Source organism: Drosophila willistoni, assembly GCF_018902025.1.
Source record: "Drosophila willistoni isolate 14030-0811.24 chromosome XR unlocalized genomic scaffold, UCI_dwil_1.1 Seg143, whole genome shotgun sequence".
Lineage (NCBI taxonomy): Eukaryota > Metazoa > Arthropoda > Insecta > Diptera > Drosophilidae > Drosophila > Drosophila willistoni.
This window is the reverse complement of record NW_025814056.1, coordinates 4,567,538-4,595,184: the sequence shown is the minus strand read 5'-3', so window position 1 is coordinate 4,595,184 and position 27,647 is coordinate 4,567,538. Positions and strand designations below refer to the sequence as shown.

Below are 27,647 nucleotides of genomic sequence, written 5' to 3'. Positions count from 1 at the left end.
AGTGAAATTCAAACAAAAAAAAAAAGAAAAGAGAGAAAAAAGAAGAAATCACAAGAGAGAGAGAAAAAAAGAAACCGTTATTCAACAATTTCTTTTTAGTTTTTTTGTTTGTGTTATGTTGTGTTTTTTTTTTGTTTTGTTTAATAAGTGAAAGAAGGCAAAATACTGGTTTTTTATACATATAAATACATACATACATAAAGCGTCTCCCCATTTTTTGCGTATATGAATGTATGTGTGTGTGTGTGAGTGAGTGAATAAAAAAAAATCAAGTCAAGTTAAAGTGAAAAGCAATGCTAAAAGGAATTACAACCACAACAACAGCAACTACGCACGACTAACAGTAAAAGTTTTCATCGACGTCAAAGTGAGAGAAAAAAGTACACACACATAACAGAAAAAAAAAATACAACAAAACAACCAACCCAAAAACAAGTCAGAAGGAAGAGAGAGAAAGAGAGAAAGAAATACGCAGCAGTAGTAGAAGACGACGAAGAAGAAGAAGCAATCATAGCGTGGGTGTCCCTACTCTAAAACGGAGCAGCAATTGAGTTTCAAGGGCTCGCGTCGCCCCCCGTAAACCTCGTTCTCCCCATCATCCTTCCAACTGCTTCGCATCATAATCAACGTCAACAACAACAACATTGCTGTTTAATTTTTTATTCACAAATTTTTTGAGGTATGTAAAAAACAAAAAAAAATACATAAAACCGAAAAAATTCAAAAATGTTAAACACGTTTTGCGTTTTTGAGCTTTAATTAAGCGGTGTCTGTGTGCGTGTCACTCTGTGTTTGTGTGTGTGTGTGTGTGTGTGCGTATTCATGTGTGTGGGTGAAAGAGAGTGAGAGGGAATGATGGTATATAAAGTGAAACAGAACTACATAGAATAAACGCCTTTTATTTTCTTGTATTTTTTTGTGTTCTGTTTTTTTTTATGGTTTTTTTTCTTTTTCTGGTGGCTTGCGAAATGGCTACAGGTGGCTTATTTACAGTTACTTTTTCAGCTGTTGTTTAATATTGATAACAGCTGCTGTCTGCCCTAATATGCTCTTCTTCTTCATCCCTTTAGTTAACATTGTTTTCCCCGAATAAAATAGAAATTTGTAAATTTAATTAAGCCAAAGATTTTTAAATGCAGCAACATGTGGCAAACAGATTTTAATTTCAATTTATTGCAACAAATAAAACTCAAATACCTAACGGTATTACGATCTCTAAGAGCGTGGGAATATTTTTTTTAACTACTTGAAATAATAAACAGAAATTAAATGAGAAATTGTGAAACGTGAAATTGACTAAATTAAATTTAATTTTTTATGTTATTTTTGGCAGAAAATTTATTTCATTAATTTTCCATTTATTATTTTCACTTTAATCTTTTTCAAAAGCGTCAAAATTCTATTTCGAAAGATATTTGGATATATAGAAAAAAGAAATGCCAAATGTTTGTAGAATTCAACGACCTCTATTATCTTATCAAAAGTCTTTTGTGTTTTGTCGAACTTTTTCAAATATATATGAAGACAAATGAAAAATCATTTTTATAAGTCGGCAATATGAATTTTCTATTCCAAAGTTAGTTTTCATATATTCAAGCAAATGGGATTTTTGGATTACAGGGAGAAAGCTTATAAGGAATTCAAATTTTTTTTAATTCATGAGAAGGAAGATAAAATATCAATCTAATTAGAACAAAATTATTAGCTACTAAGGCCAACTAAAAGATATTATATATTGGATAGATTGTATATGTATGTAGATTATAGATCATTGCATGAATATATTCAAATAATTCTATGAACTTTAAAGTTGTATTCATTTGATGCTTGAACGAATGAAACGAGTCCTTTAAAACAAAGTTCCTGTAGACCAAGTCCTGTCCTGTAAACCAAGTGAAACTCTAACTCATATTCGAAAATATATGAGTTCTTGATACAAGTAATTAAACTTTTTACTTTTAACTTGACAGGAAAAGATAAAATGCCTTATAATTGTTATTCTTTTGTAAACTTATTGTTGAATGTATTATCACTAATTTAAGCCAGAGAACTGCATGCATGGTGGAAACATCAAAGTCGAATGAATCTATTCGAATTGATTTCAAATGAATGAATGACAACTACATAATGAAATGAATAAGTGTGAATTTAAGTATTTGTCAAATCTCTAAAAATACGTAACTCCGTTTATTGAAAGGCAATGAATTGAGCGTCAAAGCATCGAAATGTACTAAGGCACTCGAATCATTCCACTTATTCGAATTGTGTTATTTTTATTGGGACGTTTTAAAGCATAAAATTTTAAAGAAATTGTACGGAAATATAATGGTGAAATGAAGGCTATTAGAATTTAAATATTCAAAACATCAAAAATTTTAATGCACTTATTTGGTTTGGGGCTTTTTGGGACAAATCTTGGAAAAACTAATTGAGAAGGATTTCCTAATTGGCACAAACCCAGAAAACATAAATAAGGCCATCACCGTTCAATAATACTTTACTAGTTGGAAGTTATGGAGTTTGAACCCGATAGCAACATCATTATTAGACTAGTTTAATCATATAATAGTAAACATATATAGTAATCAAATATATTTAAAAAGTATACAATACTAAAATCAACACTGGCATAGCAACTCATTGTCTTACATTCTTACTTATTCAATTCGTTTGGATTCGTTTGAATGTTGAGTTCAACATCAGCTCACTCATTCACTTGAAGTCGATTTTCAAAGTCATTCACATCATTCATTTCGCATTGATTATTGTTAACTCAAATCGATTTTACTATCATTCATGCAGATCTTTTCTAAAAATTCCTCTACTAAAGGACTTTAACGTTTTGCCATAATAGAAATTGAATGAGTCTTATTTTCTAATCCTAGTCAAGCTTAGATGAAAATCCATTTTGTATTAAGAGAGAATGTTAAATACATATATTAATATTAGATAAACTTGCAAAAATCTTATAATTTAAATTTAATTCTAAGAATTTGTACTCAAAACTCTGTTGTCTATTGAACTCCGTTTTGAATATCCGATTAGAATCATTAAATACATATTCATTCCAATCAGTTTTTTTATATCTACTTCCAAAAGGAATTTTGTCATCGAAATCATATTTTAGCAATAAAAAAAAATCAACAAGTGTGTAATCATTATCATTATCATCATGATGTAAGCTCAACTCTGGTTAATATTGTAATTTTTTTATAGGTACACATAAATGAATTTACCTTTAAACCACTTATAAATGAAATATCGAATTATTATTGCAAGTTTATAGGTCAAGTAAAGGTAATTACTGATTAGATAATACATCATTCATTTTAATACACAAAGAACAAAAAAAAAACGAACCATTTCAATGAATCATTATTTCGTAATTAAGCAAATAAATTTCAATGAATTAATATAAATAAAATGAAATATTACAAATAAATACATAAACTATACAATTAGAATAAAGCATTTTTGTAAAATTTTCATAATCAATTTAGTTTAAATTTAAATTCAAATTTAAATTCAAGAAAGTTACAAAGATATTGGAATAATACATATCTCATTTGATCTCTTTTTTTTATGATTCTTATAACTATTAGGTATTAAAAAATTTATGAAATTCTTGGGGAAAAAAATAAATAAATGCTATGCCAATTAATTGACCATTCAGAAGTCACGTTTTGCTTGGGGGTCAATTGAAAATCGAATTGATTCCATTATCAATTTTGTGTGTGTGTGTGTGTGTGTGTTCCTGTTCCTTCCCATACACAATGCCAAAATAAATAAATAAAAACAAAAAATGTATGAATTACTCAACAAGCACTAACCTATGGTTTAATCTATATTCAATCAAATGTGAAATTGATAACCCAAAAACAAAACAAAAAAATGTTTGAAATGAAAAAAAAAACTAGTGTATCAATGTCTTTCGCTCTCCCTCTTCCTCTCTCTCTCTGCCTCTCTCTCTGTGTGTGTGTGTATTGGTGGAAATTGAGTTGAGGTTGATAATTATTTAGTTGTAGTTGTAGTCAGTCAACCACCACCCGCCTTTCCCCCCTACCCTAGCCCCCCTTCTTCTTCGGTGCTTGCTTCCTACAACTAACTACCTTTTTCCCGTATCTCTCTACGCCCCATTGTACGCTTAAACGGTTTCTGTTTTTAATACCCTTTATCCAGTGAGGGTATATTAAGATTAAATATCATTTAAGGCTAAAACAAAAAAAACTATCTTGGGAATATTAAACGATAAAAAGGCTCGTTTTAAAGTAAACGCCTATCCAAATACCCTTTAATTGTTTAGGTTGGTGTAGAGTATTCTCTAATCGGCTATATGATATGTCGTCCCCCTTTTTTTTTCCTTTTGTTTTTTGTTAAAGCATTTAACCGGTTTGTTTCGAAACAAACACACAGAGAGCAGCAAGATTTGCTTGAAAGAGTGTGTGTGTGTGTTTGTGTGTGTGTAAGTGTGTGTGAGAATTATCATTTTGTTTGATGTGTTGTGAAGAGGAGTGAAGGTTGTGAAAATTATTCTTTTTTATTTTATGGGAATCTAGTTATATGAGAAATGAGCGTTCAGTTATTCGGTTTTGAGGTGTAAAATAAATATAAAAATAAAAAGAAAGCAAAAAAGAAAGAATGTTAATTTTAAATTAAAATCTATAGAAATATCTATGTTGTATTCAGTTTAGCTGGTTAACTGGTTAGTCAAATGTCACACAAAACATCTCAACTTGGATGAAATATCTATCTCTATCAGTTTGTCTATTAATTCTTAGATGGAAATTTTTGCCAATTTGCTTAAAAAATTGATCTTATACGATTCTATATTCATTTTATTCTATTAAAAGTGAATGTAAGAAAAGCATAATTTTAATATATTTAATTGAAAGTAGATTAGAAAAAAGTACGTATGGAAAGTAAAACAATTCGATTTTTATATAATGATACTCAAAAACATATGTCAAATGGAAAATTTTAACTTAGAAACACTCTAAAAACATATATATTAATAAAAGTTCAAAATCAATAAGCATAAATATATATAACCAACATTAAATTATACACTTTTGCATTATTTTGTAACTGCAATTTGAATAAATTTATTCAAAGTTAAAGTCAAAAGCATATCTAAGCAAGAATCATTATTCGTCTCTAAATTTTTTATTCGATTTTCTTTAGGTCTTTTTATTTTGTTGTTAGATAAGAAATTCAGCATCCAAAAGCCTAATTTCTCTCTCTTTATATAAATTTATATATAAAAACTGATTTGTCTTGATAGACTAAATCAATTGATTTAACTTAACTTTACATATAAAGCATAGAGAAATATCAGCAAGTTATTTTTAAATATAACAGCACGATTCGAAAAGTGATGAGTTTCCTAAGATCACATTTTGGTAGACTATAATTGGATAAAAATTGGACGTATTCAATTTGCAGTATCCCAAATATTAGGGATTATGTAATTTTTAACCTCGAAAATAAGTTTTGCTCAAAAATATTGATCAAATTTGTGATTTTGATCAATGTTAACTAAAATAGGATCCGAAATGTATTTACTTATGGTGTGTAATTCGTTTATTTCCATAAAATTAAAACAATTTTTAAATTTTTAGTGTTAGAAGCTAGAAGCTAGGGTGAAATTTTAATGAGGCGCTTTAAAATCATAACGGTTTTTGGACAAAAGTCCGCTATATCAACTATTTATTGATTAAAACCGTACATGTGCCAGAATCAGACGGATTAGAATACTATATGTATCGTGTAGTTGCCATACAAACGATGAAATTAACAGTCATAACGAAAGTCCAAGGTATACAAAAAGTCTTATTTATAAGAAAACATTTTAACACTATATTTTGTTCTTTTTTCGAATTTTGTTTTATTTTAAATAAAAAAAAACTTGTAAAACGCCAGTTTCTAAATGTATCTTTGATCAATAGTTGCACAGTGAATTATTCTTTCATTTAAGTGTCCAAATGACAGAATACGAGCCTTCTATCTGGATATATGCGCCGATTAGCCCCACTCTCCCTATTTGTCCTTTTGAAGGGTCATTCGAATTTGTTGATAGCATAAATATCGTAACTATTTATAATATTTTACCTGTAGTTTAGTTAATTGTGAATGGAAGGAAAGGACCTTGATTGATAGCTCTGTGATCGCGCCGCTTATCGAATAAAAATATAAGAGAAATAAAACTTCTGTGAACAATTTTAGCTCCCCTTTTGAAAACATTTAAATAATTAAACAAATAATTGGATCTTTGCTAGCGAATCAGTTAATTTTCATCCTCATCCTCCCAATTGACAATGAGTCATATCAAATAATGATAAATTAGAATGCATAGATTGCGTTTATTTGAGAATCAACAAACAACAGAAAATTTAAATATGACAACAAAATGTGAGGAAGTTTATTTTGTTTTTTTGCCTAGTCAGCAAATGGTTTAAACAAAAAACTTGTGGGCTCTATTTGTGAGAGTGTGTGTGTGTGTGTGTACACTAAAAATAAACTATGTAAACAAATTTGTTGGCAAAAAGGGCACCCAAAACCAGATCTGAAGTAAGTTTCATAGTCGCACTTCAAAAAGAAGAGAGAAAAACGGTTCCTCTATGTGAGGAAAACTTTATGTTGTGATAGGTGAAATGAGGTAGCTGAAAAACAAAATAAAAAACCCCAAGTGAATGGGGGAGAATCATCGGCTCCCTCCCCCCTCGAAAACCATGCTGTTTTTTTAAATGAAATGCAAAACGTGATTATTACAAAACCCACAAACCGGAAACATGAAAAACTTACTTGGGGAAATTTATCATCGACCCTAAGACAAAATCTCAAATCTTTGCTAGTTCTTGAAAAACTTATTAAACCTTCAAATAAATATTTGTGTTACAAATTTAGCGGAAATACCCCAAATATATGTATATACATATAACAAGCAATCTGCTAAAAGTAAATGCTAAATATTAGTAAGTCTTAGCATATCGAAAAACAAAGAAAAACTACCACATAAAAAGTCTTATTTGAATGTAAGAATAAAAATTATAAATTGGATCTGATTCTGCTCTTGATTTTGAGAAGCTTAGTTACTTTCTTATCTAATCAATTCAAAAAATGATCTCCTTCCTATAGCTAATTATAGGTACTGAAATAAAGAAAAAACTATATACTTTCAGAGGTTAAAATTTCCCTTCTAAGAGATTCATGTAAATACTGAGTCATAACTGGAAAATTCTTAATAATCCCTAATCTTTGTCCGATGATTATTTCAAAATATTGTACCTTCTACGAGTTTTAGTGCTACAAAACGTTATCAAATCATTGCCAATATGAATTTTGATTTGTATAAGGATATTAAGTGCGATTTCAAGTTCTTTTAGCTATTTTGACCAAAAATCCAACGTCGTATTGCAAAAATAAAAACTGTTGAAAAATTATTCTTTACTTTAGTTTTTTTTTGGTCAGGATTTACCAGAATCTTAAAAGTGTGTCGAAATTTTTATTAGAGAACTCGTTTTGGCCATTTTATAAACTGGATTATGTTTGTGGAAAAAAATAAATTTCCATTTTATTAAATAATTTGTATTGGCATTGGTTCATTTTTTTGTTTTTGCAACTCCTTTTTGGCGCTTCTTCATCTTCGTTTTCGACTTCTTGTCGATTATAACATAGTCGAAACGAAACAACGAGCAAAAAAACTTTCTCCAAGACGACTTTGAACAATTGAAATGCCTGGCTATTCAGGTCACTCCTCCTATCTCTCTCTTTCTCTCTGTCTCTGTGTATGTGTCTCAGTCTCTACCTTCTTTTTTCTTTTACTCTTTTCGTTTTGTTTTTTTTGTCGAGTTGCTTCCTTTTTGCTGCTCTGTTATTTTTGTTGCCTTCTTTCACAATTCATAATTTGTGGCAATTAAATCATTTTGTACGACAAATTACAACGTACAAACAACAACAACAGTAATATGTATATAAAAATGCTAATAAATTGAAATAAAATTAACAGCAACAACAAAAACAACCACAAAAATTTGTCGTTTGATATTGAACGTGTGTGTGTGTCCACATTACTTTGGTTGCATGATTAAAGGGGGGCAAACGAGGAGAACCACAACAACAACAACAGCAACAACGAAAAGGTGATATAGTGGGTAAGAAGAGGCAGGGGGTACTGTACATACACAACTCACACACAGTCGTTGACATTGTTATCTTAAATTGTCCCGCTTCGTTTGGTGGTTTTTTATTGTACCCTATAAAAAAAACAAAAAGGCATTAGCCTGAAATCAAGGGTATATCAATTTCTATGCCCACAAAACTAGATACAAAATGTTTCAAGTCCAACATAAAACATGTAAATATATGTACCAATATTTGGTCAATCTAGGCTTTTTAGTTAATTCTATTAGCTTTAATGTAATACCCAAAGAGTTCAAATTGATCCGAAAGTTTATTTTGGAGAAGACTTTGTGAAAATTACTCAAAAGTCTTAAAATCTCATCAATAGATTTCTGTTTAAAGTTCAAGTTGATTGAAATCGGTCAGGGAAAATATATAATTCGCCCTATCTCATAATTCATTCTGATTCTCATTTGTAAATATTTAAAGCTTTTAGCTTTGTTAACAAAATAAATGGATAAAGTCAATTAAGCTAGCACTCGGCCTAGTTGCTTTGACTAGTTTAGGGTTGGGTTAATTTAATTTGTTGTAATTCGTAATGATATTATTAATAAATTAATTAGTATTCTCATTATAAAAGTTATTTTGCCCAATAATCAAAACAAATTTTTCATTATTTCTTCAACTTCAAGAGAATGTAAAGTTTTTTTTTTTAGCATTTGTTTCAAATTCCACAAAATTTAAAATATTAAACTACATATTTGTCTTTTGAATTTTCATTTTTCGTGGTCCGAATAGCTTAATGAGTCACATTATATGATATGATTTTTGGTTTTTAATTGATTAAATACAAAAACTAAACGCTAAATGTAGCCAATAAGTTAATATAGACGGATATGTCACATGTCTTTCACAGGTATTTTCTGTTGTTGAATGAGTAGAGTTTTTTATACATTAAAAATGAACTATGGAAATTTTTTTCTCTATTTCAAGGCCATTAAAATTTCATGGGGAGGGGAAAACCGCACAAAACTTGAGAAAGTCAACAGAGTTGATGTCAGAGAAGTGAATTTGTTATTTATTAAAGGGTATTGGCAGAAACTATACGTTATTAGGGGGGAATTTGCTGTCGATTTTGTCATCATCTTAGCGGGAGAGAGAAAGAAAGAAACCAACCAAGAAAGAAAGAAAGAAGAAAAAAAAGAGCATACTAACATCTGTCCGTTTCGTCTCGACGCGCACTTTTTTTTTATTTTTTGTTTTTTGTGTGTATTACAACATAAATTCTACGGATACAGATACAAATACAGTTCACAGATACAACTAAAAGATACAGATACAAATACAAATACAAGATATACATAAACGATTCGAGACGACGACGACCAAGACGACGGCAATTCACATCACATTCGTATGCCGTTGGCCCCCAAAGGCGAAACATTCAACGATCGTTTGGGGCTTCGTCATCATCATCATTATCATGATCATCATCATCATCTGGTTTGGATCTTTTCGCGCTCATTTCGAGTTCATTTTTCTTGTTTCTTTTCTTTTTTTTTTTTTTTGCCTGTTTTTAGTTTAGCTTTTGCATCGTTACAACATTTTTCATTGCCCGCATTTTTGTTTCTTAAATGCAGTTAACATAAAGTAGAAATTTTGGAACAAAACATATATAGAAACAAGATTACAACGAGATTAATCGTTATCTCGATGAAAACAAAACTTATGATTACATGATAAAATAAAAGCAAAAAAGAATATTTAAAAAAAAAAAGTAAATCAATTAATGAAAAATGTATAAAAAATGTAAGTTAAAAAAGAAAGTCAATAGAATCTTAAAGACAAAGAATAGAATTGATAAACAAAAATAACAATTAAATTCAATTGTAAATCAATCTATACCAAAGTAACTTAAACGAAGTAAATCATGATAAAAAAAGGGGCCAAAGGAAATATAAGAAGAAAGCCAAACAATCTCCCCATCTAAAGAGAGTCTAAATGATATAATGAAATAATAAACTACAGAATTCAAAATGTGTGTAATGCGATCGATTCCAAGAAATGTGTGTGAGAAAAGAAAAATGCTGATTAATCGAGAATTAAATGTTTATCTATTCGCATTTGGAATTTTTTCTGTTTTTCGATATTATAATAATAATAACAAGAAAATTTGTCGAGATTAAATTGCGCCTTAATCAACAAAAAGTAAAGTAAACAATTATCAAAACATTTGTCACAGAGAATTATTAGTATAAAATGTTAGTTTCTTTGAAAACTTATGAAGTTCAGCTCACTTTTGAATGATTAAATCACAATTTAAACTCATGAAATTTTATTATTATTATTCAAATTAAAAAATGAGAAGAATAAAAATACTTGAAGACTTTTAAATCTTAATCCCCAACAATTCTCTGGGCAAAGGTTTTTAAAAATGGTGTAAAGAACAGAAAAAAAATGTATACCAGAATGTCACATAGTCACATAGTGTAATTTAGTTAAAACTACTAAATTCTTATTGCTAGTCTTCAATTCAAAAAACAGAAAACAAAACTCCGAATTTCGGAAGACTATTTTGAACTTAGATACAGATAAACATAATCCTGTGCAACATTGTAATCTGGATCTTATTTTTTATCAGCCTGTGTTACTTAAGAAGCTTCTAGCATATCCAAAATAGTTTTTAGAACCTTTTAATAACTAATATTACATCTTTAACAATTTTAAAACTTACTAAAAGTGATAGGAAATAGATAGGTAATATAAGATAAATAGATAGGAAATATAAGAGAACCTCTTAGTATAGCTACTAACTAGGTCCTCAATATCAAATACTTAGTAAAATTAAACAAAAGCAAAGTCAATTTGCCACCTTAACGGTAAATACATATAAATTATATCAATAAATATATTATATGGGGTATAAAGTGAAAAGCTTTCTACTTGATCAGCTCTACTTAAAGTATATATAATATATGTATATACTATATCTCTCTCTGATTGTTTTACATCACATTTGTGAATGTTGTCTTATCAATTAGCAAACACACAACTCAAAGTGTAAAGATAAATAGTATAATCTATTATCTATTTATTTAACCTAGCCCACTTTCCATATAAATACATACTGTATAGACATTTGTGTCAAATTCGAGATAAAGAGAAACACTTTCTACACAATCAAGTAAACTGACCCCAAAAAAAAGTAAAAAGTATCTACTAAATTTCAATTAACTTTTCCATAGCAAAACAAGAACAAATACATATATATATATATATGTATGTATATGTACATATAAATATTTATTCCTAAAAACAATTTGCACAGGCTGTATTTTTGGGGACCCCATCAGTATACTCTTCTCCTTCTCCTCCTGCTCTTCTTCCATTGATTGCGGAGGTCAAGGCTAATATAATGATGACTTCCCTTCCCTTCCCTTCTTCTGCCACCCAGCCAATGGCATCCAATGCTTCTCCACCCTCTACAACAACAACAAGAACAACAACAAAAGTGCAAATAAATTTGTGACGCATTTTTATTTGATATGTTTGTTGCTATTTTTTTTTTTTCGTTTTTGTTATTGCAAATGATATAAATACACAAACGAAAATGAAAAACGCGAACTAAACTGAAATACGAAAGCAAAAGCAAATGTGAAGGCGAATACCGCATCCATTCCCCCCCTTATCCCCCTATCTCATTCCCCAATCTCCAATCCCCATGCCCATTCGTATTGCCATTGTCGTCGTCGTCGTCGTCGTCGTTGAGTATGTAAGAGCACAACGAACTTTTGCCAAATGAGAAATTATAAAACAACAAATGCCAAATTTAAATGCTAAATAAGCGCTAAAGCACCAACAACAACAATATAAACAGCAATCATTGCCAGTTGATTATTTGTTATTGTTATTTCTATATGATTTGCGGATCATTTCTTTATTTCTTCTCTTTCTTGGTTTTTTTTTGCATTTTTTTTTTAATACTTTACTCAAAAGTCTTGTCATAAAAGCACAAAAAAACCAACAACAACAACAACAATAAACCAAGGTCGTATTTCTTGGGAAAAATGCATTTAGTAATTAAAAAACTATGGGGGAGCTAAGTTTTTGCCGTCGTTTGAAAGAGTCTTCTTAAAGTAAATTGATTTGTTGCCTTTAGTATCTAAATAAAATAGTTTTAATTATTTGGATTTTGCATATATGTATATTCAAAAATTCTAAGCGAATAATATTTAAAAATTGTTCACAAGTTTGTAAAGCAGAGAAAATGAATTTTCTGACTTTTTCAAATACTATTAACCGGGACGTTCCAAACCAGAGCCATCGGAAATCCCGGCAAATCGAGATTTATTGATTCCTGACCAAAATCGGTAAAACACCGAATTCATTTTGCTATTTTAGAAAAGAAAAACATTTCGTTTGCTATCCCGGATAGAAGAGGTTATTACGGCTAATAGAGACAAGGGAACAAACTCAATTTCATCCCGGTAAATGGGAGCCCGGATAACTGATTAACCAGAGAAGCCGATTTCATTTCATTAATGGTATAAAATTTAGTATTTAAGAACGATTGACCAAAAAGTTCAAAAATTAAAACCGCCAAGTTTTATAAGAGTTTGGAAAATATAAGGGAGTAAAAACTTCGGCTTAGCCCATCATACTTTATCATGTTAATCTCTGCTCTATCTAGTCTATTCTGTTTATATGTACTATATATTTTTGTCACTTGTTTATTTTGCATTTGTGAGAACATTTGCCATTTAAATACTCTTCTTTATCACACAAGACAAATCCTATGGATTTTTCAAGCCATTTTCGGCACATCCTTATCACCTACACTGCATTTTTTGTGGTGTTTGGTTCCAGTTAATACTTATTTTAACACTCTCTACATTTTTTCCCCCGAATATTAAAATTCTTAAGAGATCTCTTCTAAGAAACAATAACCAAAGCATTCACAAACTTATTAACATTATAGATAGCCCATCGATCTATTGGCCATAAGCCAACTTTATGACTTAGTTAATATACCCTTCTTGAAAACAAAACACAAAATAGTTGAGTAAAAACAAAAAATAAACACGCTAAGGGAAAACAATTTTGGTTTCACGTGAAAATTTAATGAGTAATATGGCAAAAATTAGTCTGTTAATCGCAATTTAAGTTTATTAACCTCAAATATCACGGCAGCAAAAAAAAAAAAAAATAATAACAAAAATGTATTAAATTATTCACAAGTTTTGCATGTATAAAAATAAATATGGGGATAGAAATTTAAATTGTTAGCTTCTAACTTTACTTTACCTTTGTTTTTTTAGTTTTGCTCCAATTCTCTAACAATAAGATTAAATTTAGTAATATTAATGAGTCACTGAATAGAACTTTGCTATAAGTATATTCAAATTTGTTATGAATTGATTATTTTCACCAAAAGCAAAGAAAGAGGAGAAAAAGGCACCAACATTCTTTTAAAGTTTTGTTGTTGGCTTTCTTTCTTTATAAATTAAACTTTCTTTTCTTTTTTTTAACTTACGAATATAGGTTTCCTTGTTATGTTATTATTCAGCTACCTAATTGTTTTATATTAAATTATGCTAGACTACATATATAGAAATCGGGTTACGATTTTGTTACCATATCTTTAAGGATTAAGAGAAATTCTGATGGGTTTGTTTGTCTTCTTTTGCTCAATTTAACATTAATGCTAGTACTTATTACATTTAAATGAAAATAAAGAGAATAAAAGAAAAGAACTAACACCACTAAAAGAGAATGAAAAGATCAAACTATAAAGAAAGGAATACATATGTATGTATGTATGTATAATAGGAATAAATCTAAAGCCTAGAAACATGTAATGGGGTAAAATTGAATATATGTGTGTGGCATTCATTCATTCATTCATCGATTTCTATTTCTGGGTCAATGTTATCGTTCAATGTCTTTTCGTATTTGCAATAACTGATGAAATTGTTAAAACAAAAACCAAAAAAAAAAGGAGAACACTTAGCAATATTAACAACAATAAAAACAACAACAACAGCAAAATACAAACAGTTCAACGACTTTCTAAAGACACAGAACATGCATAAAAATAAATCGACTTTCCAATGAACCAAAAAGCGAGAGAGAGAGAGAGAGAAAGAGAAAGAGAAAATGTGAATCATGAATCAAAAAACCAAAATGAGGAAATATTTTAAGTAAATATTAAAATTTTTGTTCTTTATAAGATTTGTAATGCTTCAAAGTACATTATATACATGAGCATATATAAATATATGCATATTTAATATATATTCATGTATAGTAGCTACAAATTGTTCCACGTTTATATGCGAGATAAGAGAACGAAGTTCTCAAATTCTTAACATTTCCATTGCGGTTTTTTAGCCGGAGCTCGTGTTAAGTTTGAAATTTCAACCATATGTTATTCACAAAAAAAAAAAAGAAAGAAAGAACGAGAGAGAGAGAAAGAGAACGAGTGAGAGAGAAAGAGAAAGAGAGAGGGAGAGAAGGCGCATGAGATAAGCCATGAAAGTCAAGGCGCGTGTTCACACATTTTTTTGTTTCTTTTATATTTTGATACGTATTTAAATTTAAGAAAGCAGAAAAAAAAGCAACACATTTTAGCGCTCAGCAACAAACTGATATAAGCCAATAAAATAATGCACATTTCATTTAGATACATTTTATACCCTTACTACGAAATGAGAAATGGGAACATGGAAAAAATTAAACTTTTCCCAGAGTGTGGGAATTATTTGTGAAGACATGTGATTTGAGACTTTTTCGGATAGAAGAGATCAATTTAATTGCAATTTTTTTTACTTTTAGTTCCAATTTAAAAGCTTTTTTATACCCTTGCAGAGAGGGTATTATAAAATTGGTCAGATGTTTGTAACGCACAGACGGAGACGTTTCCGACCCCTTAAACTATATATTTTCTTGATCAGCATGTGAAGCTGAGTCGATATAGTCATGTCCGTCGGTGCAAATCCGTAGTTACAGAAAAAGAGTTGGGAACATGGAAAAATATTACCACGGACTGCAGGGGTATATAATATTTCTTTGATATTTTTTTTATGATTATCCTTGTTTAACAATGAAATATGCACATAAAATATCTAAAGAGTTATTTCTTAAAGAATTGGTTTGCTTTATCAGTAGAAAGTTAAATAGGATTGTTAAAATATTAAGAAAAATGATAAATACTAACCAACTGGAGGATTGTTTTAACAGAAATCCACTTGATTAGTCCCATTTGAGCCCATATTAAGACTTGAAAATGACTTTTCCGTATGCTCAAAATAAGATTTACGTACTTAAATTAAAGGAATAATAAAGGATTCGAAACCTAAATTGGCTAGGATACAATTTTATTCCTCCTTTAATCTCCTTTAATCAGAACAAAATTTCAAATATGACAAGAATTCTTATAATATTCTAAGTGGGATATGCTGATTTGTGAATATATTTCCACACTTTGTCAATATATTTCCACACTTGTTTTGGTGCTCTACAGAGATTTTTTCATATTTTTCAATTCAATTACATATTGCATCTGTTAGTTATAAGAAAATGCTATTTCAATTAAGAGTTCAGATCTTGGATATATTATTATTAAATTGTATTATTGTTACATCAAATTAGGAGAAAACTTAACAAAAAATCCTCCGGGCTTACCTCAGAATAAAACTTATTACTACTGATATCTATATTTACATCATTAATACGTTGAGTATCTATATTTATTATTGAAATTACAGGCGATATAGAATCTTTATTATAAATATATGAACAAAAAGTAGCATAATAATTTAACTGCTCCGCGTTATAGAAATCTGCTACATTTCATTTAATATTAGATATTTCAAAAGTGTTGTGAGTGAAAAAGAAGCAGATAGACGTTACATGTATTACTATTATGTATATTCAGGAAACCTAAAACCAGCCTTTGAAAGAAATAGGTAGCTAAAATGAATGTTATTGTATTAAAAATTTCAATTTTGTTATATTTGTATCTTTATTAGGACTTTATACTATATGTATGTACATACATACATACATATTGATATAAAATATAATATATAAATCAGAAAACTCAAAAAGTATTTATTATTAAGTTGTAGTTATAAATTGGCATATTGATAATGATCTGATTGTATTATATGGTTATATTTGTATGTATGTATGTATATAATAAATGGGCCCGGCCTTTCTTTGCTTCTATGTTTGTTGTTGTATGGCGTTGTTGTTGCTGTTGTTGTTATTGCAACTATTAATAAAAACGTATTTGAAAGAGAAAATAAAAACTATTCTCACGTGTTGCTGATAAAAACAAAAGCAAAAGGCATTTATAAATAATCAGCGTAGATAAAAAAAAAAAAAACAGCGAGAATACGCGCTTCAAGGCAAGGCCTCGGCAATCTAATTTCTAATATAAACAAATCAAAACGCAAAATGCGATAGAGAGAACACAAAACTAACAACAAAAAGTAAAAACAAAAATATATTTCGTTATTTATTTTTGTGTGAAAAAACAAAACTTTTTCATTTTGCTTACAAAACTGCTTAGACTATCCGTTTGTCCGTTTGTCTATCTGTCATTTGTTATTCATTCTGAAATATATATTTTTAGATTTTCTTTTTTTTTTTTTTTGTGGGCGTGTTTCGACATTGTTAATTGTCATTTTGTCTATACAATGTCAGAGGGAGACGGATTTGAGAGAAAGAGAGGGATACAGTAGAAAAGATGTTTGTTAATTTGTTTTAAAAGTTTAATTCGAAACGAGGGGGAAATCTATTTATAGGACAACAAAATTTTTGTTATATTTATTACAAATAGTCAGCAATTTCCATTTATCTGTCTAATCTATATCATTTGTTTGTTGTTGTGTGACTGTTAATAAAATTTACATAGTTACATTTTTCGCAGAAATTTAATTTGTATATTAGTATAGAGAATTTCAATTTCCTCACTCTTTCTCTCTTTTTCTCGGGTTTTTGGGTTCTTGTAATAAATGCACGAAATTCCACAGATTTTTCATGGGAATAATATTTATTCAATTTGAAGGCAAAGTCAACTTTTGAATTCAAGTGAATTTCTGTTTTACATTTATAGATTTTACATACATACATAGAGAAAACATTCAAGGTTTTTGCATATTAATAACTTTAATAACAAATACTACAAAATTATTAAGAGACTTTACCAGTTGAGCTCGAGTAAGATTTCGTTGAAGTGAAAAAGAGTTTCCTCAAGGCTTAAAACCTCTTTAGATCAATTGAATCATTGTTTTTTTAGTTGAAATATTCCAGGATATACTTTTCCGTTTCCATTTACAATAAGGGTCAAAATATCCTTAAAATATTGGATTTCCAAAGAAGTCCAATACTAAACTTGATACTCATATGTAGGGAACTTTGCTAGCCTAAAAGGAGAAAAATAAGCACCAATAACAGAACCAGAGAAAAGAAAATAAGTGAAAATTTGACAGAAACTGCTCAAAATTTCGAGATACCAACGAAAACTTTATTTATTTTATTAATCAAATCTTTAAATCTTTAAGAAATTATAAGTGAAGATTATGTTCTTCAGTTTTTTCTGGCATAGTATGTTAATATCTCTTTGAAAAACAATATAAAAAATAATTCATTTATATAAATTGAATCGAATATACTGTGAACCACTGTATATCTGGGTTAAAGCCTGAGTAATATTTACTTTAAGCATTTATCTCTTGATTAAGTCCAACTTTAGAATTCTGTAGAGACATTTGTGATTCATTTTCTGTGTTTTCTTTTTTTAAAATTGCAGATCAAAATGGATCCGAACAGACATCACGAATATCAAACACATCATCATACGGCAGCGCCCTTGCCGCAGTCACATCAGCAATTGTCACACCACCATCACCAGCAGCAACAGCACCACCACCACCAGCAGCAGCACCATCATCAACAGCAGCAGCAACAACAACACCACCATCACCATCAAACGCATTCACCACATCCGCATCATCATCAGCAGCAACAGCAACAGCAACATCATCACCACCAGCAGCAGCAGCAACCACATCACCACCAGCAGCATCATCCACCGCCACCAACGCAGCAGCAGCAGCAACACTATCAGCAATTGCATCATCATCAGCAACATGCTCCAAGTAGCTCCAATTCCTCCAGTTCCTCCTCCGCCAATTATAATACGCATTCTCATACAGCTGAGGATCGTCGAAATCTGGCCATGTATATGACAACACATCGTAATGTAATGCCAACAGGAGGATCAGGAGCAGCATCTGTTCAGCCACCGACAGGTGCTGCTCAAGCCAGCTCAAGCACAATGGTGGCTACATCTTCACCAGCTACCCCATCTTCTGCTGCTGTTGGTGGGGGTAGTGGTGGTGGTGGTAGTGGCGGTGGTGGTGCTGGTGATCCGCATTTACAATATTATACCTCCAATCGAGATTTAACGGCGGCGGTTAATAAAAAACTTGATCCCACACATTGGTCATCTTATAAGACACCGCCACCAGCGCCAGCGCCACGACAGCATCAATATCATGGCGTTGCTGCAATGTATCCACCACCCACACAACAACAACAACAACAGCAGCAGCAGCAGCAGCAGCAACAACAGCCATCCCAACCACCTCATAGTACAGCTTATTGGCCACCAGCTGATGAGCAGAGATATGGTGGTGGTTATGGCAAAGCCACAGCTGCGCCACCACCAGCACCACCACCAGCACCACCTCTGCCACCACGTCCAAGCAATAGCAATCGTTATTATGAGGATATGAAATACTCAGTACCTGCTGCAGCCAAAGTGCTCAGCTATGCACCACCACCAGGAGCCGGAGCAGTGTCATCAGTTCCAGCCACAGCTTCGGCATTACCGCCATCAGCCTCGCAACCAACTGCGGCCTCATCCACCACATTGTCGTCACGTAACTATGATCATGTCGAGCATGTGGTGGTGAATCCCAGTCAACCGCATGAGCAACAACAGCCAAGTCCAAATTATGGACGCAAATGTCCATCGCATTATGAGACGCCAACCGAGCCGTTACGTAGTGCAAGAGCTGCCACACCGACACAACATCAGAGTCTATATATGCCCATGTTCCAGACGGCTGTCAATCAGGCCATAGAGAAATATGTACGTGAACCTGGTCCAAGTTTAGAATATGCACGTGCTGCTGTCGCAGGTCCGCCTGCTGCCGGTCCATATGCGGGAAGGTCAATCAATTCATCGCATTATTATACAACGAAACCCGCCAAGCCACCGCCATCAATTGTTGGTGGTGGTGGTGCGTCTGCTGCCTATGTGAAGCTAGAACCGGAGCATCATCATACACCAAGTTTACCACAATTAACCACCAGATCCTCGCTCTATCACAATCCATACAATAACCCGCCAAATTCTGATACAAACAATAAGGAGATGCATCATGATATCAATTCGTCATCGGTTACACCGCATGGTTATCCTACAAAATATGGTAAATTGATACAGCAACATGACACAGCAGGAGGTCCAGGTGGAGTAGGAGGAGGAGGTGGTTCAACAACAGCTGCAGCATATTCCTATTCCTATCATCATGGTACACCGTCGCCAGCAGCCGGAGCAATAGCCTCACCGACACCGCCACAGCTAGGCCCAATGACATCGATGACAGCAGTGCCACCATCACCATCACCAGCGCCGAGCAGTGCCAGCAATTATTCGACTCAAGTGCAAGTCTATCCACATGGTCCAGATATCTGCTGTCAGCCATCAAGTGGTGGTGCTGGACCGCCGCCGCCATCAACATCGTCTCAAGTCTCGAGTAAGAAATCCACTTCAGCAACTAAACCCAACTATCGTGCTTTGATCAATGATATGCTGAAAAGGAATACGGCAAGCGAACAAGAATTGAATCTACAGATAATTAAGAAAACTTTGAATATGGAAACATCGTTAAGGAATGCACCACCGCCACCAACAAGATCAGCAGCAGCTGCAGCCACTTTGCCTGTTATACAGGCACCTTCAGCTACAGCTTCAGGACCACCAGCTCCTGCACCTGCACCTGCTCTACATTCACCATTGGATCTGTCAATGCGTACTGTTAAACAGACGGCAGATTCAACGGAATACAAATATCAGAGACCTCCAACAATTGCCGCTGCTGCTGCCTCAACGAGTTTAAGTGGTGCCAGTAGTGGTATCGGTGGTGGCTTGGGTTTACCACGTTTCGATATAACACCCAATTTCTCGGCAGCCACAAGAACTGCAGCAGCGCCACCACAACCACCACCAACAAGTCATACAACGCATGTTATACGACAAAATCCAGCAGCTCCGGCTTTGGTTATCAAAACCGTACAACAGATGCGTCCCAGTGTGTTGGAAACGAATCCCTATGCCAAGAGGCCTACACCATCACAATCAGCTGTCCAGCCAGCAATTGTTGAGACCACAACATCAACAATACCAAGCAACAAACCCTCAATATCAGCTTCACCTATTGTTATACCTCTGCCCACAACTTCCTCATCGGCAACATCCTCGCTATCGACTACCCCGAGTCCTGGACCTGGTCTCCATAATAGCAGTAATCCCAATTATTTGGGTAGAAAACGTCATCTGCAGGAATATAATCAGGCAGCAGCAAAATTGGCCAAATTGGAAGCAGCAACGACGGCAACGGCAACGACGACACCACCACCAACATCACTACCACTATCAAAAACAGTTGTCATTGCACCGGCAACAGCATCACAACCATCAGCAGCACCACCACCACTACCACCACCAACAACAACAATTGTTGCCGCCTCTGTACCAGTGATAGCCATCAATGAGCAGGCGCTGGCCGCCAAACGAGAACGTGAGATGCTTAAACGTGAAGTGCATATAATAATGCCAACCACATCGTCATCATCATCATTATCACCACCACCAATGCCAAGCTCTAGTCAACCAATGATAAAGGTGGAGCAACGCATACGAACTAAGGCTGAGCTCAAAGGGTTCACCTTTAATCCACCTGTTTTGGTTACTTCCACGACCAATAGCGCCACATCAACATCGGTGATGCCGCCAAATCAAATAACCAATAATATACAAATTAAATTGGAACCAGCTCCACCCTTAACACCACCAGTGGCAGTGGCATCACAACCTACAACAATTGTCAGTGCACCACCACAATCAATGGCAGCTATTGCAGAATTGGGTTTGGAATTGGATCCACCAACAACGAGCTTTAATAGCAATAGCCTTTTAGATTGGGGCAGTACCTGTAATAATCTTGTTGATCAGCTCAATAGTTGTTTAACTAAGGGACCACCACCAGCAGTAGCAGCAACAGCACCACCAGTTCCATCCGCTGCTATGGTTGCCACAATTAAATTGGAATTAAGTGAAGATGATTTACCAGTGGCAAGAATATTGAAGAGACAACCCTTATTGCCCACTCTACCACCAGCAGGAGCAGCAGTAGATCCCGAATCAGCGGCAACAACAACCACCACCACCCAATTGACAACCACAACAAATGGCATCTCCTCATCGATGGGTGGTGGTGCCGCTGCTGCTGCCCAAAAGAAGCTAAGTAAAATGGAACGCGAGAAGAAACGTTTGCAACAGGAGAAACGTATTGCAGCACGTCTCGTCTCGGCGGCAGGACATACGAGCAGTTCGGAAAGTGATACCACCGAATTGCATAAACGTAAGACAGCCCGGCAAAAGAAACCGCTAATGCGCAAAGGTAGACCCAGAAAGCAAGCCATAGTCAATGAGCAACGTAGCGAAAAGCAAACACAAAGCAGCGAACCAGATAAAGATGCTGAAAAGGAGTCAAAGCAGCAGCGACGAGGGCAGGTGAAAGCAACAAAAGAGAAGGAAAAAGTAAGCGGTGGCAAGTCCAGTGAGGAGAAAACAAAACTTAAGACTGCAACAACGATGGCAACTAATACCATAGCGACTCCAATACCAACTACGCCTGCTCTAAAAACGTCAACAACTAAAGTCACTAGCACGCCAAAGTCCTTGACAAAACGCAAAAGTGAGGAGGAATCCAAGAGTAGTAGCAGTAGTAGTTCAGAAGAAGATGACAACAACAACAACGACGATGACGACGACGATGATGACGATGAGGAGGAGGTGGAGGGGGAGGATGAAGAGAATGAAAAGAAATCATCTAAAGGAGCAACAGTAGCAGGAGCCGGAGTAGCTGCAGCTGCCACTGGTGGAGCATCATCTAATAATAAACCTCAACAGCAGCAACGTACAACCAATACGATTAAAAATCGCATTGGTCACAATCTCAACACAATGACCCGTTCGAAACGTAAAAAAGAACTCGAACTCCAACTGGCCAATAGTAAAGTGTTGCGTAATGATAAAATCATACGCAATTCCACGACAAAAATCAAACGTAAATACGTACGGAAAGTGGTAGATAGTAAAAAAGAAATGATGGTCACACGTTTACGTAACAAACAACAAGATCTTGGCCAGCAGCTAATGAATGGTGGACGTTCGAAACTCAAGGGTGGCAAGGGAGCAGCCGGTGGTGCAGCAGGTGCCAGTGGAAAACAAACAAATGCCACGAAAACCTCACCACAGCAGCAATTATTTCTTGAAGAATATCGCTATAAATTAGCTTTAAAAATTCCACATCGTTTGATCTCCATCAATAAGTTGAATAAAGTGGCCAGCTCATTGCCCGATTTGGAGCAACGTGATCTGGGTCAAGAGTTGGCCTGCTTTAAGAATCGTGGCAGACGTCCCAAGACCAAGGCCGCAAGCAAACAGCAAGAGAATTCCACACCGAAATCCATAATTGATGTCCTACACTTGCGGGTGACGAATGGCAGTCAAAAGAAGACGACGACGACAACCACAACAACAACAGCAACAACCACAACGAGCAATAATGCCACAAAGTCATCAGTCTCAGCGCCAGCATCATCGTCTCATAATCATTTGCAAGTGCATAGTGATCTATCACAAACGTCTGCCTCGAATTCACTCTATGAGCAGCCCCAGCAACAGGATGTGGCAGGAGGAGGACCTGGATCAGCATCGTCCACAAATAATATCGATGATCTAAGTCGGCGACATTTTAGCATTTTCGATACCAAAGTTTTGTCGAGTAAAACTCGCACGGAATCCAAAATGCAACAACGTCGTGAGATTATACGTGAAATATTTGTCGGCCCGGAACGTCCAGCTTCGGCACCACCCGAACGTGCACAGGGTCAGGATAAGGGCGCAGGCGGCGGTGCAGCGGATGATGAGGATGATGATACAACGATAAGTTATCAAAAATATGAAGAATTTCTCGATCAAATGAATCGTATTGTAAGTGCTAATAATAATAAATTGGCACGACGAGCTGTTACCGAGCTACCAGCCACGGCAATGGCTAATGCAACTACTGCAGCAAATCCACCGCATAATAAGCGAAAGTATTTACGTCGTAAGGGGAGCTCTGGGTTCGATTATATACGTAAAAAGAAACGTCCACAGTCCACACAGCAACAGTCCCAACATCACCATAATAATAATCATCACCACAACAACAACAACAACAGCCACCAACAACATCATTTACAACAGCAGCAACATCATCATCATCATCTTCAGCAGCAGCAGCAGCAACAGCGAAATATATCATCTCCACTGCAACATAATCATATGCAATCTACAAATCTAAATACCTCGGAACAGCAATCGACTCAAAGTGCCGCCGATGAACGGCTCGATGATACGGATAGCACAATTGCTGGCAGTAGTTCACATTTGCCTCTCAAGGTTAAGACTGAAATGGATGTGTGTCGTGAGATACAGAAATGGGTACTCAATAAGGGTGTGGGACAGAGCACCATGCATAAAGCCGCCCGTCAAGGACTCATAGATGTTGTGGTCTATTGCCTAGATCGTATGCGCATGAATCCCGATCAGAAGGATAATGCCGGCTATACACCATTGCATGAGGCCTGCACGCAGGGTTGGTTGGAAATTGCTAGAATTTTATTACAATTTGGTGCCAATCATTCGGAGGCCGCACAATCGGGCATTAGGCCATTGCATGGCGCCATCGAGAATGATCACGAAGAGGTTGTACGTCTTTTGTTGTCCTATGGAGCTGATCCGTTGCTGGCAACGTACTCAGGTGAGGTATAGTTGGTGAAAATTGGATAAGTGTGTGTAAATGAAATCAAAATTTAAACTTCTACAAGACTTTTGATCAAACTGGCTAAAATGTCAATGGTGAAACCTATTTTTATTACAACAAAGTCCAAATATATCTTCAGTCTAGATCTTGAACTCATTCGAACTGTTTTAAACCTTGTGTTTAAGACGACTTAGAGTTTATCTTACTTAGCTAAAGATCTTCACAATTGCAATGGCAAATTACCAAATCTTTAACGCTAAAACCAGTTGATAATTACAACTAAATGAAGTGGAAAAAACCAAATTTAATATTTAAGTAAGATTTACCAATTTGAAAAGCGATTTACTTTAAAAAACAATATTTTCTACATATAATTCTATATATATTTCGATATTTCCAACAGAGTTTACTATATTTTCGAATTGTAGAACTTGATTTTATGAGAGTTCATCATTCTCCGTTTAATGTAGGGTATTCAAGAATATGATGCGTGACTTTATTTTAAACATTCGATTCGCCAAATTTGTGTTGAAATTATTTTAACATACTCTCTAATATTAAATGATGCAGTAAACTAAATGTTTGGCTTATGGTTTCGGTTACTGTTATGCAGCTGGCAGCAGAACTCTCTCCCTTTCTCTCTCTATCTCTCTCTTTTTCTTTATGGTTTATAATCAACTAATTGGTTTCATTTTGTTTTCTATAATTTAGGTCAAACCCCGCTAATGTTAGCTTCAAGCAAGTTGATGCGTGGCATTTTGCGAGCCCATCTCAGCGATGCACAAAGTGCTGCCACTGACATCAAACCAATGCGTTTTCAAGGACCCTGGGAGTTATTTGGTAAGTGAATGAATGTTTCTTTTTTAAATGGAAATATTTCATCCTTCGTTGTTTTTCGTTTACAGATGCTAAGGAATATGGTTATGATATATTCGATAATGTACCGAACACATCTTGTGATATGAGCAGAGCTCCACGTAGAGAAAGAAAGGTTAAAGTGCGTAATGGATTAATGTCTACCAAAATGAGGAAAATAAAGGAAAATGAGGATAAGAAGAAGGAGAGTAAAGCAGATGTGAAGATGACAACAACAGCAGCAGCAGCAGCAGCAATGCTGAAACAGAATGGGGAAACAAGTGCAACAAAGACTGCAACAGCAACAACATCTAAAACCGAAACAGAAACGACAATGACAACGACACAGACAACAACGATGACAACAACAACAACAACATCATCGTCATCATCAACAACAACAACAGCAACACTGACAACAACATTAACAACAATGATGGTGAAATTGGAGCCCGGTACCGAGGAAGATAGCAATAATAATAAAAACAATGATGCAAATGTTGAGAATAATGTGGTAGTAACAAATGTTGTGAATGTCAAGAATGAGGTTAAAATGGAAATGGAAGATGATGACGACAACAACGCCGACGCCGACGACGACAACAATGACAACAATAACAACAACAGTAACAGCAACAACGACGACAACGACAACACTCATAATGATAACGGCAATGGCAATGATGATCATCGCGATCAGCAGCAACAGCAACAACAACGCCATCTCCATCCTCATGAGGATGGCGAAACAATGGATGATAATGATAACGATGAATTGAATGGTGATATTTTTGAATTTGAAGAGGCCGATGTGCCCTTGCCACCACTGTACTTGCTCAAAGATGAGGGCAGTGATAAATGGGTACTATTAAATGATTTGTGCAATTTACTTAAAGTCAAATCAAAGGATACGCTGCTTAATAAGGTGAGCCAGCGAGCTAGACACAGGATACAACTTAATTAGAAAAGATTCTCGAATAGATAATATCAATAATTTATTCAAGTTATGGTAAAACAAATCAATTAGTTATTCAAAACTGGAAGAGACAACAAATATGAAACAAAAACTAAATGAAATATTAGAATAGAGAGCAACAAAATATATCGTATGAAAGCAGTGGGGAATCTAAAGCTGTGAAATGGATTAACCCCCTGAAGTATGCAATAAGCAGTTCAAGCAAGAATTTTCAGAATGTCTTATCTATAAAACATATCCTTGTCATAAACATTGTTTCTAGACAATTAATATGATTTGTACATCCTGCGTACAAAAAGTTTTAAATTTATTGCAAATAAGAGGAAGCTTTTCCAATTTATTCTAATTTATGTATTTATTCAAATACCCCTATGTGAAGAGCTTTATGTTTTTCTTTATAAAAGAATATTCCTACTATATGTAGATATTTGATCTAAGATAATTTCTTTATATTGATTGCTTTGTATGGGCAATATTTGATATACTGCATGAATGTAGACTTTGAAGAGAATATACCTAGTTATTCATTTTAAGACAATTTCCTTTTAGGACCATTATTTGATATTATGTATTTTCTGGTTATATATTCTATCTGACAGATACTTTTTAAACTAAAGCTACCTTCATGATAGAGACAATTGTTCAAAGTTGCGAGAATATTGTAGGATCAACCGATGAATGAAATTGTATAAAAAGTATAGAAAAACACAATAATGCAAGAGAGCAATCAAGGTGTTTAAGTAAATGATAATCGGTGTTCAAATAGGCAAGAGTATATAGAATAACATAGAAAAGGTAAAGATAAAGGGATAATACAAAAGAAAACAATGGGCAAAAAATAAAAGATTCAATACAGACACAAATATATAGAAAATGAGTTAAGTTCTTAATTGTTTACCTTAATTTTTGTATTGTTTATACTTGTATTTTATAATCAATTGATCAATTATAGTATATTAATATATTCTTTTTCTCTTTCTTTATCATGCACGCTCTATAGCTTTGTCCGACCAACAACAATAATAATAGTAACAACAACAATGCTTTGGCCCACAACAACAACAATAGCAATAGCAACAATAACAACAGCCACAGTAATAGTAACAACAACAACAACAACACAAATACACAGAAGCAACTACTGCGGGAATTCAAGATCGATGACTTTCTCGAGAAGGCCACCTGCCTGCAATTGCTATGTGCCGGCGAGAAGCTGAACATGTTTAGCTCCTCGAAGGTTGTGCTAATCAAATACAACGACAGTGTCAAGAACTTATTAGGCGTTAAAACCATTTTAATGAAATTTTAAAGCAGCGCCTCATACAAAAAAAAAAACTTAAAAACAAAACAAAAGTCGAAAAACAAAAAAAAACAGCATGCAAAACCGAGATACAGAGAAAAATATATGTATATATTATATATACATACATATGTATATGTATGTCCCTCTAAAACTAAATTAACTATTAGTACGAATATAGAATATAAGTAGATTATATATACATGCATACATACACAGACAT

General features: G+C 33.8%; 1 protein-coding gene across 1 annotated transcript; it reads left to right on the top strand.

The window, feature by feature from the left end:
• The first annotated feature begins 103 nt into the window (after positions 1 to 103).
• Positions 104 to 27,647, top strand: LOC6645530. Its single transcript, XM_047011939.1, has 5 exons — positions 104 to 679; positions 17,936 to 24,290; positions 25,005 to 25,133; positions 25,199 to 26,081; positions 27,226 to 27,647. Exons 2-5 carry the CDS (start codon positions 17,942 to 17,944, stop codon positions 27,431 to 27,433), a joined length of 7,569 nt encoding a protein of 2,522 aa, XP_046867895.1. The 5' UTR covers positions 104 to 679; positions 17,936 to 17,941; the 3' UTR covers positions 27,434 to 27,647.

Bases quoted from the DNA above. Each gene is read 5' to 3' on its own strand.
- LOC6645530 (XM_047011939.1), top strand. From the start codon at position 17,942: ATGGATCCGAACAGACATCACGAATATCAAACACATCATCATACGGCA. The intron at 25,134-25,198 runs GTAAGTGAATGA...TTTCGTTTACAG, and splicing joins AGGACCCTGGGAGTTATTTG to ATGCTAAGGAATATGGTTAT. The intron at 26,082-27,225 runs GCGAGCTAGACA...CCACAGTAATAG, and splicing joins CTGCTTAATAAGGTGAGCCA to TAACAACAACAACAACAACA.